The sequence below is a fragment of the Mauremys reevesii genome, linkage group 11 (assembly GCF_016161935.1).
Source record: "Mauremys reevesii isolate NIE-2019 linkage group 11, ASM1616193v1, whole genome shotgun sequence".
NCBI lineage: Eukaryota > Metazoa > Chordata > Testudines > Geoemydidae > Mauremys > Mauremys reevesii.
Genome location: NC_052633.1, coordinates 74767763 through 74787018, shown reverse-complemented (window position 1 = coordinate 74787018; position 19256 = coordinate 74767763). Strand labels below are relative to the sequence as shown.

Sequence of the window (19256 nt, the reverse complement as noted above, 5' to 3'; positions counted from 1 at the left end):
GGGCCGGCCCCCAGCAGCCCCCTTCCCTTCCCTTCCCCATGGGGGCAGCCCCCAGCAGCCTCCCTCCCCCATGGGGCCGGCCCCCAGCAGCCCCTCCCTCCTCCCCATGGGGCCGGCCCCAGCAGCCCCCTCCCCCCCCAGGGGGCCGGCCCCCAGCAGCCCCCCTCCCCTCCCCATGGGGCCGGCCCCCTCCCGGACGCGGCAGGAGCCCCGCGCCGTGACCGGGTCTCGTCCCCTCCCCCCGCCCTTACCGCCAGGCGGCGCCGCTCTGTCCCGCCAGCCGCCCGCACTCTACGGTTCCGGTCCGCCGAGGGACCCCGCTCTCCATCCCTCGTCTCTATGGTTCCTGCCCCGGCCCGGCCGCAGGCACCATAGAGCGCGGGGGCCGCGGGAGAGAAGGGCCGGATGGGGCCGCCGCACAAAGGGGGCCGCTCCCGGCCGGAGGCACCATAGAGATGGGCCGCTCCGGGGGCAGCGCGAGCCGAGCCCCTCAGGTGAGGGGGCCGGGGCGCTGCAGCCCCGCGAGCGGGAGGGGCCGGGCCGGGCCTGCGCAGCCGGGGGCCCCCCGCGGGGGGAGGGGGCGTTCCCCATAGGAGGGGTAATGGGAGGGTCCCAGGGGGAGGGGGAGGAGTTCGAGGAGGGGGTTCCCAGAGGCGGGGGAAGGGTTCCCGGGGGGCGAGGAGGAGGGTCTCGGGGATGGGAGGGTCCCGGGGAGGGGAGGAGTTCTCTGGGGAGGGGGTTCCCCAGGAGGGGATGGGAAGGTCCCGGGGAGGGGGAGGGGAGGAGTTCGAGGGGGCGAGGAGGGTCCCAGGAGAGGGTCCCCAGGAGGGGGATGGGAGGGTCCCGGGGGGGAGGGGGAAGGGTTCTCTGGGGGAGGGGAAGGAGGGTCCCAGGAGAGGGGTTCCCCAAAGAGGGGGGGAGGGGAGGGGAGGAAGGGTTCCCGGGGGGCGAGGAGGGAGGTTCTCTGGGGGAGGGGAAGGAGGGTCCCAGGAGGGGGGTTCCCCAAAGAGGGGGGGAGGGGAGGAAGGGTTCCCGGGGGGCGAGGAGGGAGGCTCTCTGGGGGAGGGGAAGGAGGGTCCCAGGAGGGGGGTTCCCCAGGACGGGGATGGGAGGGTTCCAGGCCCAGCCCAGAGGCAGGCTCAGTTATGGAGCCGCAGGCCCCCGGGGAAGGGGGTGTTCACAGTGCGGCAGGTGAGTGGGAAGGATCCCAAGGGGGAGGCTCAGGAGGAGTTTAAGCACCTTCCCCCCAGGTGGGGGCAGGTGGGTTTATGGGGTCCCAGAGGGGCTGGGGGATGGAGTTCTGCGAGGGGAGGGGCGAGCGTAGGAGATGGGGCCCACGACCCAGGAGAGTGGTGCTGTGCGGCCAGTTCCCTCAAATGTCTGTGGCAGGAGCCCAGTTGGTGGGAAATTCAAACCCAGGAAGTGTTTTAAAGCGGGGAACTGCTCTCTCCCAGAGCACCCTGGAAACTGCTACTAAGACTTGCCTTTCTCTGGTATCTGGCGTCTTCTGGGTTCTCAGGGCGCTTTCCATATATATGCGTGCAGGTGTATAATCAGCCTTGCAAAATCCCCCACGTGTCCTTTGCCACAAAGCTGATCATGAAAAACCAAATGATATTTTACTCACCTGCTAAAAATATACCTGAATTTATACAGGTGGTTAGAATTTTGTAAGGCTGACGTGTATCTGACCATCCGCCATGGAAATGCAGCCCCCTCTGGCATGAGATGCAGTGACGGTTTAACAGCACACAGCAACATCATGTAACTGTTTAGAACAGGGACTGAAGAAGAATCCTGTATCCAGGAGGGAATTGAAGACAGTGGAATGGAATTGACCAAATGGGAATTTGGCCATTGCATAAGCATTCATTGTGTGACTTTTACATCCATGTGGACTTGCCTCGGGATGCGATCGGGACATTTATTGCCACTGAACTTAGGTGTGGGTGTGAGAGATGTGGGTGCGGGTTCAGATGTCACCCATATGCTGGAAACAGCCTCATTATCTATGGGACTGGGAACCCAGCCGACAGACAGCTCTTGAGCTGTGCCGCTGGGAGCAGCAGGCGCTGCTGCTTGGCACATCCGGTGCCACTGGCGAGGTTATTGAGGAGAGCGACTTGGTGAGCATCGTGCCATTGCTAAGCCCACCTGGGAAACGCAGGCACCAGGGTTAGGCTAATCCTTTGGACTAGCAGAACAGGCAGTACTGAGAACTAGTCTAAACTTGCCTGGCTCCCAGCAAGGTTGTTTGGCTGGGGATTGGAAAGGGGGGTTAGAAGGTGGAGCCTTGCTTCCAAAAAGCCATCCCATCATGGGACTGACACCCCCAACCCTGACACCCCCTTCTACCCAATATACCCCTGCCAACAACAGTAATAAACGAGGAAATGAATAAAATCTTACAACCCCCAAATCTACACCAAGCAGAGGGAGATGCACCAGAGACCCCATGAAATTCACTAGGGACTTCCCTGTTGCTCCTGATTGTATGTGGAAGCTGCCCAGAAACTACAGTGGCAGGATAAATCCCATATAGTGTCCCAGACCTGGATTCTGTGTAATAAGATGTGTACATGAGAGAACCGCATGGAGATCAGAGATATTAAGGTCAGAAGGGATCTTATAGCCTGACCTCCAGTATATCCCACATTGCCAACAGCATCCTCACTCAAACCCTACAACTGAAGTGAGACCAAAGTATTCCAGCCCACAGGGGACTAGGCTGTTGTGTGCCGCAGGCAGAGAACAGGAGGGACCGAGGGGGGATAAGAGGGCCTCGGGGCGGGTGTAGCTTTCAACAGCTTTGGAATGCACAGATTAGTGCTTGCCCCATCGCATGGGGCGTTACAGCTGGACTGGCTTGGCCAAGGGGGAGTGGAGCCGGGGGCCGAGGAAGCCTTTTCCATCTCTAATCCTGCTACAGTTCTGTGCTCATACCTCATCCCCTGGCTGTTTATATCGTGGCAGCGCCTAGGAGCTCCAGTTATGGCCCCCATGGTGCTAGGTGCTGCACGTACACAGAATAAAAGACCGTCCCTGCTCCAAAGAGGTGACTGTCCAAGCATAAGACAAGAGACAACAGGTGCACACAGACAGAACGATGGGGGAGCACAAAATCGGCAGGTGAAACTGACCTGTCTAGTCCCTGTCCCCAAATGAGTGAGTGATATAAATGAGTGACCAGCATATTCACTCGTTTGAAATTGAGTTGGAGGTTTAAGTCTTGCAGCGAACCCATCTGATCCCCCCAGACAAAGCAGCTTGAGGCAGAGGGTGGTAGAGGAGCCCTAGGAGTTGTGGGAGCTGGTTGTGATTCAGTGGGGGCTCTTGTCTCTGAATTGGCCCCAACTCCAGTCCCCCCGAAAGGGGCTGGGGCTGCCTCTGGGCTGAGATGTAAAACAGACTATCTGCGATCACTAAAGGACACCTAGGCACTTCTCGGAAGAGCCAAGATGTTTGTCCTGTGTCCTGGTCTGGTAGTTCTAATGTCCTTACGACTGCTCCTTCCTTGCGTTCATCCCATCCTCCTTCATCAGAGAGCAGCTCATTCAGGATGCATAAGGGAAACAGACAAGTAGGTGACTTAGTCGTCTAGTTTCACTCATATATCTCTACAATTCCCGCGGCATTTCAGCTGCACCCAGAATTCATCACATCCTGGCTTACAGCACTGCATAATGTCGCTGCGAGCTGTTAAATAGCTGCATCATGCCGCTGCAGAGGCAGCTGTATTTCACTGTTAGGTGAAGTGAGCCGAGCGTTTGCCTTGTGCATCAGCCTGAAGGTCTGCAAAATGCTTCAAAGTCCTTTGGGCTAGTAGTGGTTATCGTTACAATTAAAAAATATACATTATTAATGACGGATACGAACTTTAGCCAAGCTTTTAAAAAGAGATTGGTATTTCGAGCACCTTGATATTGGGTATCCAACCTGAGACACCTTAAAAGGAGGCATCTCTGGAGTCTTGTGCTCTCAAGCCCTTTCAGGGCCGGCTGGGTCACCTTGTCTGTATCTTTTCAGAAAGAGATGTACTCCTCCGCAGCGCGGTGCAGGTTGGTGAGGGAAAGGCCATGAGTGCAGAAGTGGTGGCTGCAGAGCCCGCCGGAGGAGAGATGGATGCCCTGTGCCCAGGGCTGTTGCCCACCTCGGGAGAGGCAGGAACCGGAGGAAGCCGGGGGACCTCCAGTGACTGCGTGGCAGGGACGTCCCCGCTGACTGTAGGACAGAGCTTGTTGCTGACGGATGCGTCTGTGGCTGGGGACGGAGCTCATGCAGAAGCAGCTGAGGTGGAAATATTTGTAGAGGCCGTGGCAGGCAACGTGTCTCTGAGCAGTCCAGGCGACGCCACAGGTATGGCACACATTGAGGGGGCAGCGCTAGACGAGAATCAAAGATCTTCCCGAGGGGTCGTCCCCCTGCCACACCACCCGCCCAGGTGTCAGGGAGGCCAGGGCTCGTTCTTTAGTCCCTCCTCTCTGGAGTCGCAGACAGGACGCTCCAGCCAGTCTCGCGGGGCCGGTTGTGTGGATGTGTCCCCGTGACGCCCATCGCCACCACTCGCTGCGAGTGCTGAGCAATGTGCAGTGACCAGACAGGCCCTCTCCAGCCCTGCTCAGCACCGTGGGTGGCCTGGCCTCTAAGCGCCGCCTGTTAGAGGCCCTGGCACTGGCACCTTGTGAGCTTAGTCGATGGTGTCATCGTGAATCCGTTCAGCCGGCTGGACCTTAACAGGCGCAGCCTGGGGCACAGCAGTGTGCGCCTCCTCCCCTGCCGCCCCGCCCCTGCCTTGGAGTTCAGTCTCCGCAGCCCGCTGAACCCTTGGCTTAGCTGCTGAACTTCCAGCAAATGGTCCGCTTGGTTCTGGCTCGATCCTTTCTCCCCCGGGTCTCTCTAGCTCCCCGCACTGTAGCGGTGGCCTGTGCGATGTCCCTGCCGTTTCACCAGGAACTAGCCCGAAGGGCCCCCCCTCACACACACACACGCACGTCCTGTCTCCCATAACAGACCTAGACGAGAGGGACCATACTTGCTGCCCGTGACCTGAGCTGCGTTTGAGCTGGTGACCTCCAGGCGAAAGGCTCCAGATGCAGCTGTCTGACACGCTCTCTCTCTCCCCTCCCACAGGGGTCTTGGTCAAAGTGGTTGAGCTGTATTTCTGCCAGAGGTGCGGCCAGAGCTTCTCTGACACCAGCCTGCCGACCCAGCACCAGTGCATCACGTTAGCAGCCCCCGAGCACCTGGAGCTTCCTGGTCTCCCCCAGCTTCCGGGGGAGCTGCCGGCCCTGCCCAGCGAATGCAGAGGAGAACCAGCTGTCTGCCAGCAGCTGGCGCAGAGCTCGCCAGGAGCGAGCGGGCAGGACGGGGACCTTGGCTGCGCTGCTGAGCGACTGCTGTGCCCTGTTTGTAGGGGGGAGTTTGTGCTGCCCAGTGAGCTCAAGGAGCATTTTAAGACCCATCGCAGCACCCCGGGGGCCTTGGCCTGCCCTGAGAAGAGCTGCCACTTCACCCCGGCAGACCGCAAGCAGCTGCGTGGGCACCTGCGGCGCGCCCACAAGGTGTCCCCAGTCTCCTGCACCTACCGCGCCTGCCCGCTCTTGTTCCGGAGCTGCCAGGACATGAAGCTGCATCACAGGAGTCACTTCCCCTTCCACTGCAGCCACTGTGACTTCGTCAGCTCCAATGCCAAGCTCTTCAGGCAGCACACACAGGGCCATTCGCCGGAGAGCAGGGGGGACGGCGAGCCCCCCGCCGAGACGGGGCGGATGGAGGCGACCTGCAAGTGCGACTTCGCTGCCATGGCCGGGCAGGTCCCCAGCAAGGCCCTGCGTCTGCGCTGCGGTACCTGCTGAGCCAAGGGAACGGGGGGGATGGGGCGGACTGAGAGCTCTCTGTCTACAGGACAGACACTGGCTGGCAACAGGGCGAGTGCCCCACCTTGCCCCTACCCAGGTGCCTCAGCCCTAGGGCTGCTAGGGGAGCTCAGCCTACCAACAAGGGGGGCCCCTCACTGCCAGTTGGGGTGGAGATTCCTGCCTCGTAGCACCTGGCTGAGGCCATCTGGCTACTTCCCACAGTGGTGAAATGGCAGTGGGGTGAGCGGTCGCTGCTGAGTGGAGCCGTCGACGCAGGGACTGGGGGGTGTATAATGACTTCCCAGTGACCCGGGGGTAGGCGACAGACGCCCCTCCTGTGCTGTTAGTCGCTAGAAAGCGGCTCCTCTCCCCAGACACAGATGGGTAGGACAGCAGTGTTGCTCAGTGGCTAGGGTAGGAGAGAGGGAGAAGTCCTGTGTTCTTCCCCCAGCTCTGAGGCTGACTCACTGCGACTCTGAACAAGTCGCTTCCCCTTTGTGCTTCAGTGTCCTCCGCTGTAAAACGGGGCTGATGCTCCTGACCCACCACCCAGGAGCGGGGACTCAGCACCCACAAAGCAGGTGGGAGCCCTCCGATGGGAGGCGCAGCATCAGGGCCGAGTGTTGCGTGGTCCTTCCCTGGCCTGTTTGGGTCGGTCCAGTGGCCAGCTGCATGTGCGCGTCCCCAATAATGCGAGAGAAACCTGACAGCCCAGACGGTGCTGACGGGGGAGGGGAAGATGCCAGGGTTAAGTTTCAGTAGGGGCTGCTTGATCCTTGAGCGCTGAGCTTTGAAAGAGCAGGTCCCCCCTGGGCTCTGGTGCTTACCCTTGGGTGCGGCTGGGGGGTGTGGGGGAGTTGCAGAGTTCATGCAGCCAACCTGAAGGGAAGCTTCATGGCTAAAAGTGCTGTGACTGGAACTGCAACGTTGGAGAAAAGAAATCCGGATCGTCCCTGGAAAGCAGGAATAAACCCCTAAAGAACCAAAATTCCCTGCTGCTCTCTACTAGGATACAATGGATGGTCCATCCGTTGCACTCAGCCAAATGAGCAATGCCTGGAGACTATAAGTCCCAGCATGCAGTGCTCCATCTGAGCCAAGCAGCCAGGCTGCACTACATCTTGGCACCTGTGGTTTGAGCCATAGGCCCATATTAAAAACGAGGCCGGCTGCACTCAGCCCTGTTCCATGCTAGCTGTGTGTGGTCCTTGGGCTCCTGCTGAGATCCTTGGGTTGGGTCATCGGCATCTCCACCAGAGGGGTTGGATCGTGGATTTGTCTGACTCCAAAGAATCATAGAATCTCAGGGTTGGAAGAGACCTCAGGAGGGATCTAGTCCAACCCCCTGCTCAAAGCAGAACCAACTCCAACTAAATCATCCCAGCCAGGGCTTTGTCAAGCCTGACCTTAAACACCTCTAAGGATGGAGATTCCACCACCTCCCTAGGTAACCCATTCCAGTGCTTCACCATCCTCCTAGTGAAATAGTGTTTCCTAATATCCAACCTAGACCTCCCCCACTGCAACTTGAGACCATTGCTCCTTGTTCTGTCATCTGCCACCACTGAGAACAGCCGAGCTCCATCCTCTTTGGAGCCTCCCTTCAGGGAGTTTAACAGATTAACTCTTTCCTTTTCCTTTTGAAGCTGTTGGGGAGACCGTAGAGGAGGCAGAGAATTCCCTAGATCAGACCAGCTGGGAAGCAGCAGAGCAGGTGTCTGATGGCACCAGGGAAGCAGCTGACGAGGGTCAGAGACTGTCGGCAGAGGAAGAAGACTCTGAGAGCACAGGTGATGAATCGCTGGAGGAGGAAGAGGAGGAGAGCGCCTATGAGGCAGAAGCCAAAGGAGATGAGAAAGTGGCTTCTAAGAAAGCCAAGGCACCTCGGGCCCAGCAGTTCAAAGGTAGAGTACCTCATTCACACGTGGGCGATGCGACTGCTCCGGGAGCTGGCGGTCAGAGCTTTCACTAGCCGGCACACCCAGAGCTGGGTGACGAAGGCACAGCAGTGGGCAGCGTGGGCGCGTCGGGCAGAGGACGTGAGATTGTGGGTGGTTTATCTAGGAAAGCAGAAGAGCTGGATGTTTGGGGGATTTCCAAGGGCATGAAGGGAACTGATTGGTCCGTCCTTTTATGCTGCCCCATATTGGGAACAAAGGTCACAATGGCACTCGTAACAACTAGTGTCCAGTGAACCGTGGCTTTACGCCATAGCCAGCCAGCCAGCCTGCTTTGTGAGGAGGGGCTGGATCGTTTTGGTAGCAATAATACTTGGTTACATTTGCTAAAATAGGGACAATCAAGCCAAATGCATATGGTCAGGAAGGGTTTTCCCCGGTGAACTGCATTGCGCTGGGCTTCACTTTGCTATGAAGTATTGGCCACTAGCTTCTGCAGTAGGCAAGATCCTGGGTTTGATGGGCCAAGTGATCTGCTCTAGGCTGAGCAGCCCTGTGCCCCAAAAGAGGGGACTGTACCTTTGTGCTGCCAGGTGCAGAGGGTGAGCTGGGCCAGGCCATCGCGGAAATCCCAGAGGAGCCTGGGATTCCTGCTGTGCCATCTGCTGGAAGGTGTGATGGCCCCCAAGCAGGACCATTACAATCCCAGTGGCTGTCCTGGATTCTCTCTGCAGAGGGTGAGCCCTGCGGGCCACGGGGGCAGAGCGTGTTGGCTCCCCAGTGAATCCAGCTCCAGGAGCTGTTACGGTTCTGACAGTGAAATCAAAGCCTGTTTGGGATGGTGCCTGCGAGTGGTGTGTCTGTGGAGCCACGGCTCTGTTCAGGGGACAGCCGTGACAGCCAGACAAATTCCAATGAGAAATTAGGCACAAATTGTTAGCATCGAGGGCGATTAATCCCTAGAACAAACTCCCCTGGGTTGGGGGATTTGCCAGCTTTTGGTGGCTTTAGAGCGGCCTGGCTGCTTTTCTGGAAGATGCTTTAGCCAAACCTGAGTTACTGGGCTCTGCAGAGGGGTAACGGCCTGTGATAAACAGGACTCAGATTAGATGATCTAATGGCCCCGTCTGGCCTTGACTCTGGGAATCTAAGCACACCTGGAGATTCGTAGTGTTGGTTTTCACACAAACCTTCATTTGATCCCTACCTAGCAAAAAGCGTAGAGTGAGTGAAGCCTGGCCCTAGCTCCCACTGCTGGCTGCCTGATGCAGCCTGAGCCCGCCGGCTCAGAGGGGCCCGAGCCCACTGAAGGCAGACGTTAGCAAAGGTCCAACACCCAAACGCTTGAATGCTGGACTGCTGCGTCTCCATTCAGGTGTGGTAGGTGCAGTGGGTTGGCTGGTCCCCTCTTGCTCCAGACGTGGCTTCTGGCGGCACGTCAGCAGAGGCGGAGTTAGTGAGCGTGTGTGCGACAGGGAGTGGACGTCGCTTGGGGGCTGACATCCCTGCAGCCAGTGATGCAGGTGTCCGCAGGCAGCGGCTGGCTCCGAGTGCAGGGTTTGCTGTTGACGTGCCTGAGTGAGGCTGGCTTCCTCACCGGGAATGATCAGCCACCCCAAATGAGTCTTCGGTTCTGGGCTCCATTTATTGTCCAGATGACCACAGGGTGCACTTCCAGCCAGACCTTTCCACCCAGCCAGGACTCCTGGGCTTTCCACCTGGTCTCCCATCCTCAGGGACCTCAGCAGGAGAGAGTCTCCTCCTGCAGCTTCGCTCTGCAGTCCCCGCCCAGTAGGGCGACGTACTCCGGTCGCTGCTGGGTCTGACCCGGCAGCTCTCCGTGCCCCGTTGTGTGGTGGCTCCGGGCTGACTGGGGATGGTTTCCTTTGCAGGGGACGTAGCGGAGGGCTCCGAATACCTCTTCAAAACCCACATGTGCCCGGAGTGCAAACGGTGCTTCAAGAAGCGGACGCACCTGGTGGAGCACCTGCACCTGCACTTCCCAGACCCCAGCCTGCAGTGCCCCAACTGCCAGAAGTACTTCACCAGCAAGAGCAAGCTGAAAATCCACATGATGCGAGAGACGGGGGAGAAAGCTCACCGCTGCCCGCTGTGCCACTACAGCTCGGTGGAAAAGAATGCCCTCAACCGCCACATGGCCAGCATGCACGAGAACATCTCCAACTTCTACTCCGACGTCTACGCCTGCCCCGTCTGCCAGGAGACGTTCCGGCTCAGCCAGGCGCTCAAGGAGCACCTGAAGACCCACAAGACCGAGCCCAAGAGGCTGAGCTGCTTCCAGGATGACTGCGGCTACTGCAGCGAAGACCGCAAGGAGTTCATCCGCCACCTCAAGGAGGCCCACGGCATCAAGGCGGTGGAATGCAAGTACCACGCCTGCTCCCTGCTCTTTGGCTCGGCCGAGGCCATGGAAGCTCACCGCAAAACCCACTACGCCTTCCACTGCCAGCAGTGCGACTTCGTCTGCTCCAACAAGCACATCTTCCGCAAGCACAAGAAGCAGGGGCACCCTGGCAGCGAGCAGCTGCAGTGTGGCTTCTGCCCCTATGCCACCTTCAACCCCGTGGAGTTCCACGACCACGTGGGGAAGATGCACGCCAACGAGAAGATCCACAAGTGCACCGAGTGCAGCTTTGCCACGGCGCACAAGAGAGTGCTCATCCGCCACATGCTGCTGCACACGGGTGAGTCGCCTCAGCCTCTCGGCTTCCCCAGTGTGCTGCTCTTCTGGGGGGGTTGATCAGCTGTGCTGTGCCGCTCCACTGGGCGGGAATGTGAACTAGTGGTGAGAGCACGGGATAGGGTCAGGACTCCTGGGTTCTACCCCCAGCTCTGGGAGGGGTGTGGTATCCAGTGGTTAGAGCAGGGGGGAGTGGGAATCAGGACTCCTGGGTTCAGTTCCCTGTTCTGTATCCCTAGATATGTCCCTTAAGCTGGCAGATTGCAGTGCCAGAGGGGCAGCATACCAAGGCGTATGGCTCTCGTCAGACCTGTCCGCAGTGCAGCGTGGCACGCCGGGCCCTGGCCCGTGTGGGGGGGGGTAATTGCCCTGGCAGCTCTGCAGCAGAGGGCAGTGCCAGATCTGAGCTTGAGGAGAGGTGAAGGGATTTGGGCTGGTTCTCGCTGGAGCCAAGGCGACAGCAGGTCACACAAATGAGAAGAGCTGGTGCCTTGCGCGTTCCCTCGGAGGAGGCCGGTGGGAGGGGCTGGCGGGCAGAGCCCCGTCACCTGCTGCAGGTCGCTGGCCAGGAGTGGTGAGGAGATGTATGTGGGGAGAGGGGGCGTGTGAAGTTACGGCCTCTCTCCGCCCCACCCCACGTGAGTGGATTCTCTCTCTCCTGTCACTAGGGGAAAAACCTCACAAGTGTGAGCTCTGTGACTTCACCTGCCGGGACGTGAGCTACCTGTCCAAGCACATGCTCACCCATTCCAACGACAAGAACTACATGTGCACCGAGTGCGGGTATGTCACCAAGTGGAAGCACTACTTGAACGTGCATATGAGGAAGCACACCGGAGACCTCAGGTACGTGCCTCCGGGTCCCCCTTCCGGCGACAGCCAATCTGCTCCTCTCTCCTGTCAAAGAGGGCAGGGCTGGTCGCCTAGCTCAGGGCGTCCCAAAGGCAGCCTGTGGAGATGTGATGCTCCCTCTTGATCCACAAGGCCTGGCTGCTTCCCATGCCTAGGTCTGTAGGCGCTGTGGGAGGCGGGTCCAGGGTGGCTGTGGCCTGTTCCATTTATTGCAAATTCGGGATGAACTTTGGGCCATTGCAGCTCTGGGATGGGCCGAGCCTGCCTGCCTGGCTGCCGTTGGCTTAGTGGCCAGCGTTCTGCATCCTCACCCGCTGAGCCTGACTACTCTTCGCAGTCCCAGATTCTCCTCCTGGCCTGCAGGGGCTGGACGTGCTGCCAGAACCGCCATCTGCAGTGACTCCACGTGTGAGGACCAGCCTCAGGGCGCTGGTCGGAAGCAGGGCACACACCGCAAATTGGCTGCGAGTTCTCTGCTTAGCTCTGACCAACCAGTTATCAAGTCTGAACTCCTCAGGCGCTGTAACAGCCCAAGCGAGGAGTCACAGACAGTCCCTTGCCACCCAGGTGAGCCTGCCCTTGTGATAGCTCGAATCACAGCAATATTCAGGTTCCTCCCAGGTCAATTGCATCTTAGATCTCACACCAAAGATAATGCTTGTAGCCAAGCCTGTAATAAACTATTTATAGAGGACAAGGAGATTAGAGAGTTATTTACAGAGTTAAAGCAGGTGAACACACACACACAAATGAATAACAATCTTAAGTTTCAAAAAGTAATAGAAGTTATATGTGCTCTAGGGCTAACCCAGGCTAAGCAGCTGGGAATCTCTTCCTTATCCCTAGAAACCTTGCAGCCCCGAAGCCAAGCAGCACAGAGATCCCTAGTTCCTTTATCCCCCTCCTGTCATGTGATCTGAGCTGCAAACTCAGCTGATGGGAGGAATCCGCTTGCATGAATCATCTTCACACACAGGAGAGCAGAACAGCAAACGGCTCTTCTCCTCTTTAATTTCCCGCAATAGTCCCTCAAGTGTCGAAAAGCCTTTCCTGCCAGGAAGGACGAACACCTTCTGTTGGAAACCAGCAGTTCACTCTAGTTAACGTCTCTCTTCTGGCTGGTGATTTACAGTCTCAGAGGCTCACAATACAACCGCTCCGATATTACCTCGCAACACGCACACAGCTGTTATAACTGAGATTAATGCTGGCAGCCACTGACAAGCATTCAATAAAGTCTAAACACTATCCATGTCCTTACAACCCTAGGGCCTCCCTTACCAGCACTTACGTGCAGGGGAGCCAGCCTGGTCGCAGCCCTGAATTTATCAGTGTTCAGTTGAGACGTGGGGACCTTGGTAGGAGCCAGCCTGCCAGCGTCACAGAGGGCTCAGCCGCTGACAGGGTGTAGCAGCTGTCCCCAGTGGTAATAGGCCCTGCAGAGAGTCCAGCCCTCGCCCACATGGTTTGGTGATCCCACTACAAAGCCTCCAGACTGGTGAGGGTGAAGCAGAGACCACCGGGAGTGGGGGGGAATCCCAGAGGCTGTGCCAAGGACTCCCCAGGCTGGATTGACGTGAAGGGCAGCGCAAAGGGCCTGATCCTGAGAGGTGCCAAGTGCCCACGCTTCCAAGGAGATGGCTCCAGAGCGTAATAAATTACCCTCTGCTTGTTGTTACCTTCTGGGGAGGGGAGTTGACCCGTCAAGTAAACCCCGGTGCGCTGGAGCGGGGGCCCTCCCTAGCCTCACTCTGGCAGTGCTGTTCCCTTGCCGTGTTCTGACTGTCTGATGTCTCTGGCAGGTATCAGTGCAACCAGTGTTCGTACCGCTGCCACCGGGCAGACCAGCTGAGTAGCCACAAGCTGCGCCACCAGGGCAAGAGCCTGATCTGTGAGGTGTGCGGCTTTGCCTGCAAGCGCAAGTACGAGCTGCAGAAGCACATGCAGGTGAAGCACTCGCAGAACTACCAGATGCCCGTCTTCCAGTGCCAGTATTGCAGCTACCAGACCAAGTACAAGCAGGCCCTCCTCAACCACGAGAACTGCAAGCACACCAAGCAGAAGGAGTTCCGCTGCGCCCTCTGCGCCTACTGCACCTTCAGCAACACCAGCCTCTTCTTCCACAAGCGCAAGGCCCATGGGTACGTGCCCGGAGACAAGGACTGGCTGGAGAACTATGCCAGCAAGGAGCTGCAGATCAGCTCGGCAGACGTGCTGCTGAACTACGACATCAGCGTGGCTCTGAGGTCCGACTCCAACTCCTCCCTGTCCGGGAAGGAGCTCTGGCAGAAAAGCAAACCCGCTGCTGTGGAACCCCAGCAAGAGGCTTCTCAGCAGGCTTTCGTTGTGCCCCTCTTTGACCGTGCTGCTGGGCAGCTGGGGGGCAGCGCTGAGATGGCAGAGGAAGAGAGGGGTCCTTCCACCGACATGGGCCCCCTGGAAGATTCCCGTGCGCAGGCCTCTTGCGCGATGGCGGAGGACTCGGGGATGCTGGATGATGCCGGTGACGCTGTTGAAAGCTGCACGTTGCACTTGGAGACGCTGGACGTCTCTGCAGACCCTATGCTGAGGCTCGGGGCCAGCGAGCCTCCGGCAGCCCAGCCAGAGAATGCAGATGCCCTGAGCTGCAAGGACCCAGCCTATGACGTTCTGAGCTCACAGGACGCGCTGGTCCTGGAGGAGAACGACAACGGGCTTGAAGACGTCCCTGACTTCGAGGAAGAGCCGGAGGTCCAAGGGCAGGAAAGGCTGGAGGGCAGCGCTGGCGGCTTGGCCTGTACCACGAATGCAGAAGAGAGCCGTGAAAAGGACACTCAGCAGGGGCCTAAGGATTGCTGTGACGGGCAGTGCTCCAACCTGCCCAGCATGGCCTCCGACCCCCACGCAGTGCCAGAGACTAGAGAGGCCAGTGTGCAAGAGGCCTGGTTTAGCATCATAAAGCCAGCTGAGCAGGGCCATTTCCCTGCCCCCGGAGACCCGGCCTCCCCGTGCGCCGAGGCCAAGGCAGGGCCGCAGTCGGAGCTGGTGCTGAAAGCTCTCCGGAAGCAGGACAAGGAGCAAGCAGAAACGCTGGTCTTGGAAGGGAGGGTGCAGATGCTGGTGGTTCAGTCGGAGAGCCAGATCTTCAAGTGCGAGACGTGCTCCTACATCACGCGGAAGGAGAAGTCCATGGCCCTGCACGTCAAAGCCGGCTGCCAGAGCCGGAAATCCCCGCTGGTGTGCCGGGAGTGCGGCGCCAGCTTTAAGCAGCAGCGGGGGCTCAACACCCATCTCCTCAAGAAGTGCCCCGTGATCCTGAGAAAGAACAAGCCTCTGAAGCCAGCCGTTCAGGAGCAGCCGGGCCGTGCAGGTGTGGAGAATAGCAGAGGCGGCTCGGAGGACGGGGAAGTGAGCAGCACTCCCGAGCCCCCCTGGGAGATAGATCGGGTGCCCGTGAAAGCATCCTCCATGAGCAGGCCCTTCCCCGAGGCGCCGTCGGTGGGCAGCCCAGCCCCCAGCAAGGCACTTGAGGATGCGGCTGAGACCACGGTGGCAGAACCGCCTGTGCCAGGAGACCATTCCCAAGTGGAGGAAGCCAAGTGTCCGTCCCTGCCTGAGAAATACCGGCTGGAGCAGGGAAAGCTCCACTGCAACGCCTGCTCTTTCGTCTGCTCCAGGGTCTCCACCATCAGCTCCCACGTGGAGGACGGGTGCCGGAGCCTGGAGCAGTTCCGGTGCTCCCTGTGCTCAGAGGCCTTCCGCTCCAGGCGGGCCCTGAAAAGCCACCAGTTGGAAAAGCACCTCAAGCCGGAGTCCTCCCGGCCTCCGGGAGAGGAAGGCAGCGCTAGCGCCAGGCCGCTGGAGGAAGGAGCGGCTCCGGATGGGCCCCGAGAGAGCAGCCCAGCCGGCAAAGGGAGGGGCCAGCCCAGCAAGGCCACGGGCGTGACGGCTGCCAGGAGAGCTGCCCGGTGCAAGAGGCGGCGCTTCTCCTGCGCCACCTGCCCCTTCACCTGCCACCAGGAGCGGGCCATGAAGACGCACAAGAAGCGAGGCTGCGTCAAGCTGGACGAGTTCCACTGCCCCGCGTGCCCCTTCACCTCCAAGGGGGCCAGCGCCCTGCGGCTGCACCGCAGGCTGCACCGCAAGTACCACAGCAAGCGGCCCCCGCTGCAGTGCCGGCAGTGCGACTTCACCTGCAAGCAGGCCCGCTGCCTCCGCCAGCACGTCCACATCAAGCACGAGGGGGTGAAGCCCCACAAGTGCCTCTACTGCGACTTCAGCACCACGCGGCGCTACCGGCTGGAGGCCCACGAGTCGCTGCACACCGGCGTGGGCCGGATCACCTGCAGCGTCTGCAGCCAGACCTTCGGCACCAACTCCAAGCTGCGCATCCACAACCTGCGGGTCCACGAGAAGAAACCCACGCACTTCTGCCGCCTGTGCGACTACAGCGGCTACCTGCAGAACGACATCACCCGCCACGTGAACAGCTGCCACCGGGGGGAGCTGCAGTTCCCCTGCACGCGCTGCGAGGCTCGCTTCAGCTCCGAGACAGCCCTCAAGCAGCACGTGCTGCGCCGGCACGAGGAGAAAGTCTCCCACCGCTGCCCGCACTGCAGCTTCGTGTGCCACAGCGAGGCCACGCTCAAGTGCCACGCCCAGAAGCAGCACCCCCACCTGGAGTGCGGCACCTGCAAGGAGACCTTCGCCAGCCGGGAGGCGCTGGAGGAGCACAAGACGCTACACTTCAGCCACCGCTGCGACCACTGCAGCTTTGCCGCCAAGGAGCGGCAGCAGCTGGTGCGTCACTACGTGGAGAGCCACGAGCCCGCCACGGCACAGGACAAGCCACTCAAGTGCCCCTTCTGCGACTTTGCCTGCCACCACCAGCTGGTCTTCGACCACCACGTGAAGGGCCACGGGGGCACCCGCGTCTACAAGTGCGCCGACTGTGACTACACCACCAAGAACAAGCAGAAGATCACGTGGCACATCCGGATCCACACCGGAGAGAAGCCGTACAAGTGTCAGCTGTGCAAGTACGCCTGTGCTGACCCCTCGCGCCTCAAGGTGAGCGCCCGGCCAGCTGCTCCCCGGCTCCTGCGGGTGTGGGGGGGAACCTGCTCCTGGGGCAGCGCCCGGCCTGCTGCTGCCCGGCTCCTGTGGGGCGGGGGAACCTTCCCCTGGGGCAGGGCCCGGCCTGCTGCTGCCCAGCTCCTGCGGGTGTGGGGGGGAACCTTCCCCTGGGGCAGCGCCCGGCCTGCTGCTGCCCAGCTCCTGTGGGGCAGGGGAACCTTCCCCTGAGGCAGGGTCTGGCCGGCTGCTGCCCCGCTCCTGCGGGGCGGGGGGGGGAAACCTTCCCCTGGGGCAGCCCCTGGCCCGTTGCTGCCCACTCCCGAGGACAGGGTAGCAGGGAGTGTCCCCTGGGGCAGCGCCCGGCCGCGGCTGCCCAGCTCCTAGCTGGGACAGTCCCTTGGGGCAGTGTCAGGCCCTTCCCTGCCCCATCAGTGGGGGGACTTAAACTGCCCACAAATGAGCTGCTCACGAGAGACACACGCTTCCCAGTGCTCAGGCAGGCAGTGAGATCCGAGCAGGGGCTGGTGTGTCTGGCTGCAGGAAATATCGTGTTCCCATGCAAGGGCCAGCCCCAGTGTACAGAATAGGGGCAGCCCTGTGCGGGACGGGTAGTTCCCCAGATCAGGCTGGGGAGGGCGAGGAGATGATATTCCACACGCACGGCCTAGAGAACTGAGCCGAGTGCTGGGTTCGGGAAGTCCCGAGTTCTAATTCTGGCTCAGCCATGGACTCCCCTCATGGCCTCAGTCACGTTGCCTTGCCTCTTGGCCTCAGTTTCCCCATCTGTGCAATGGGGGGTGGCTGTCCTGCATCCCCTTCCCCCGCAGTCTGAAGGCCTGGTCAGCGTGCGTGGGTGCCCGGTGCTGTGACGGTGGGCAGGCGCTCACCGTGACTCTAACAGACGGGTCCCGTCACTGGGCACAAGTCCGAGTAGGAGCTAGGCTGGGCGGTGTGCCCAGAGGACCTGAGCCTGGCGCTGAAAACGACCAGCCCCTGGGCACTGCACAGCACAGGTGCGGATAATCCCTAGCTCTTACCTCAGGCCTGTCAGCTGAGATCTAACAGCAAAGAGGTCGGGATTCTTACCCCCATGGTACAACTGGGGAAACTGAGGCACTTCCCCGTGGTCACCAGTGGCAGAGGTGGGAATAGAACCCAAGTCTCCTGCCGCCTGGTCCAGCACTCTTGCCACTAAGCCACACTGCCTTGACCTCGCTGCAGAAGGCAGGGCAGAGCCAGGGTGGGCTGGCCCGTGGGTTGTGTCCGAGTCCGGTGACCTCCACGCTCTCTCTCTCCAGTACCACATGCGAATCCATAAGGAGGAACGGAAGTACCTGTGTCCGGAATGCGGCTACAAGTGCAAATGGGTGAATCAGCTGAAGTATCACATGACCAAACACACAGGCGAGTGCCGGGAGGGGCGGGAAGCAGCAGCCCCCACAGCTGGGCCGGCGCCAGGCGCTGAGCCCTGCGGGGGCTGGGTCAGGTCCAGGCAGGGGGCTCTTCTCCCACTCGGCACCAGCGGTGCCTCTGAACGGCTGCCGGCGCCCCGGGAAATCAGCGAGCAGCCCGTCAGGGGAGGGCGCTCTGCGGCGGCTCTGACCAGGCCGTGTCGTCCTTCCGGCAGCGGGTTCGGCCTGTCTAAGGTGGCAGCCCACACGTCTCCCGCGGGGTGGGGGGGTGCGTGCTGGGTTCCTCTGCTGCCTGAGGGGTGCTGTGGGCAGGCCCCGCGGGGGGAGCCAGCTCCCTGCAGGAGGCGGCAGGGTCGGTGCTGGGGCGGGAGACTTAGCTGGGCTCCTACAATAGGAGCGGCCTGGAAGTTTTCTAACCACTACTCGCAGTGGCGAGCAATTGGCAGCAGGGGGCACCAGACTCCTAACTGCCTGGACTGCAGGGGGCCCAAGTCTGTGGGGTGGGGGCAGAAGCCCAGGCCTCGGGCTGGGAACAGGAGTGTGGGGCTAGTTGCTGCCGGGGGAAGAGAAGGGCCCAGCGCCCTCGCTCCCCCCATGCGTGGGGCAGGCTGGTGATGGGGGGAGCGTGCTGGGCACCCCCGTTCCCGCAGCCCCCCAGCGCAGCGCAGGGCTGGGTTGGAAGAGCCTCGGAGAGTGAGCTCCCTTCTCGGGCAGGGAGCCAGCCTGTCTCCGGCCCCTCTCCCGCCCCAGCCTGAGCAGCTCCGTCTCCCGCCCGCAGGCCTCAAGCCCTACCAGTGTGACGAGTGCGAGTACTGCACCAACCGGGCCGACGCGCTGCGCATCCACAAGGAGACGCGGCACCGCGACGCCCGCTCCTTCATCTGCGAGCAGTGCGGCAAGGCCTTCAAGACCCGCTTCCTCCTCAAGACCCACCTGAAGAAGCACAGCGAGGAGAAGCCTTACGTCTGCAACGTCTGCTACCGCGGCTTCCGCTGGGCGGCCGGCCTGCGCCACCACTACCTCACCCACACCAACGAGCACCCCTTCTTCTGCCGCTACTGCAGCTACAAGGCCAAGCAGAAGTTCCAGGTCATCAAACACATCCAGCGGCACCACCCCGACTGCGGCCCGGGCGACCTCAGCCAAGGGGTCGGCAAGGACGCCAGCACCCCCACGCTGCACCTCCATGACGTCCAGCTGGAGCCCCCCAAGCCGGAAGGCGAGGACGGGGTCCAGTCGGCAGGGCAGGGCTAGGCTGGGCTGGCCTGGGCTGGAGAGAGGCCAGCTCCCCTCGCACTCCGAGCCCAAGAGAGGGCCCAGGGCCAGAGCCTTATGGGCCTCGCCCGGCGCTAGTGCGAGTCCCCGTTGGCTCGCTGCAAGCGCAGGCCCTGTTTAGAGTGTACGTGTGTGTATAGACAAATGTGTGTATGGGATGTACAATATGCGGTTGTATAAAAGGACTCTCCGATCTCGTTTCTAA

The 19256-nt window shown here is 60.6% G+C and overlaps 2 protein-coding genes across 4 annotated transcripts in view; one reads left to right on the top strand and one right to left on the bottom strand.

Moving 5' to 3' along the window:
- LOC120375121 (mitochondrial chaperone BCS1) overlaps positions 1–383 on the bottom strand; it is a 9986-nt gene extending 9603 nt beyond the window's left edge. The window contains exon 1 of one of the 2 annotated variants that reach the window (XM_039495824.1): positions 252–383. The gene's annotated coding sequence lies outside the window, so the exon portion shown is untranslated. The remainder of the gene's footprint in view (positions 1–251) is intronic. The other variant, XM_039495825.1, reaches the window with a different exon arrangement.
- ZNF142 (zinc finger protein 142) lies at positions 370–19256 on the top strand. 2 transcript variants are annotated; one of them, XM_039495814.1, is made up of 9 exons: positions 370–494; positions 4027–4356; positions 5131–5844; positions 7505–7762; positions 9649–10461; positions 11126–11303; positions 13112–16358; positions 17663–17768; positions 18555–19256. In XM_039495814.1, the coding sequence occupies exons 2-9, from the start codon at positions 4077–4079 to the stop codon at positions 19028–19030; spliced, it is 6072 nt and encodes a 2023-aa protein (XP_039351748.1). In that variant the 5' UTR covers positions 370–494; positions 4027–4076; the 3' UTR covers positions 19031–19256. The 2 variants fall into 2 exon arrangements, with proteins under 2 accessions (XP_039351748.1, XP_039351747.1); XM_039495813.1 differs by lacking the exon at positions 370–494 and adding an exon at positions 1096–1191.

Excerpts from the sequence above, each read along its gene's own strand:
- ZNF142 (XM_039495813.1), top strand. The coding sequence starts at position 1,146 with ATGGAGCCGCAGGCCCCCGGGGAAGGGGGTGTTCACAGTGCGGCAG. Across the intron at positions 5,845-7,504 it reads GGCCCTGCGTCTGCGCTGCG|CTGTTGGGGAGACCGTAGAG; the intron begins GTACCTGCTGAG and ends TTCCTTTTGAAG. Across the intron at positions 16,359-17,662 it reads CTGACCCCTCGCGCCTCAAG|TACCACATGCGAATCCATAA; the intron begins GTGAGCGCCCGG and ends CTCTCTCTCCAG.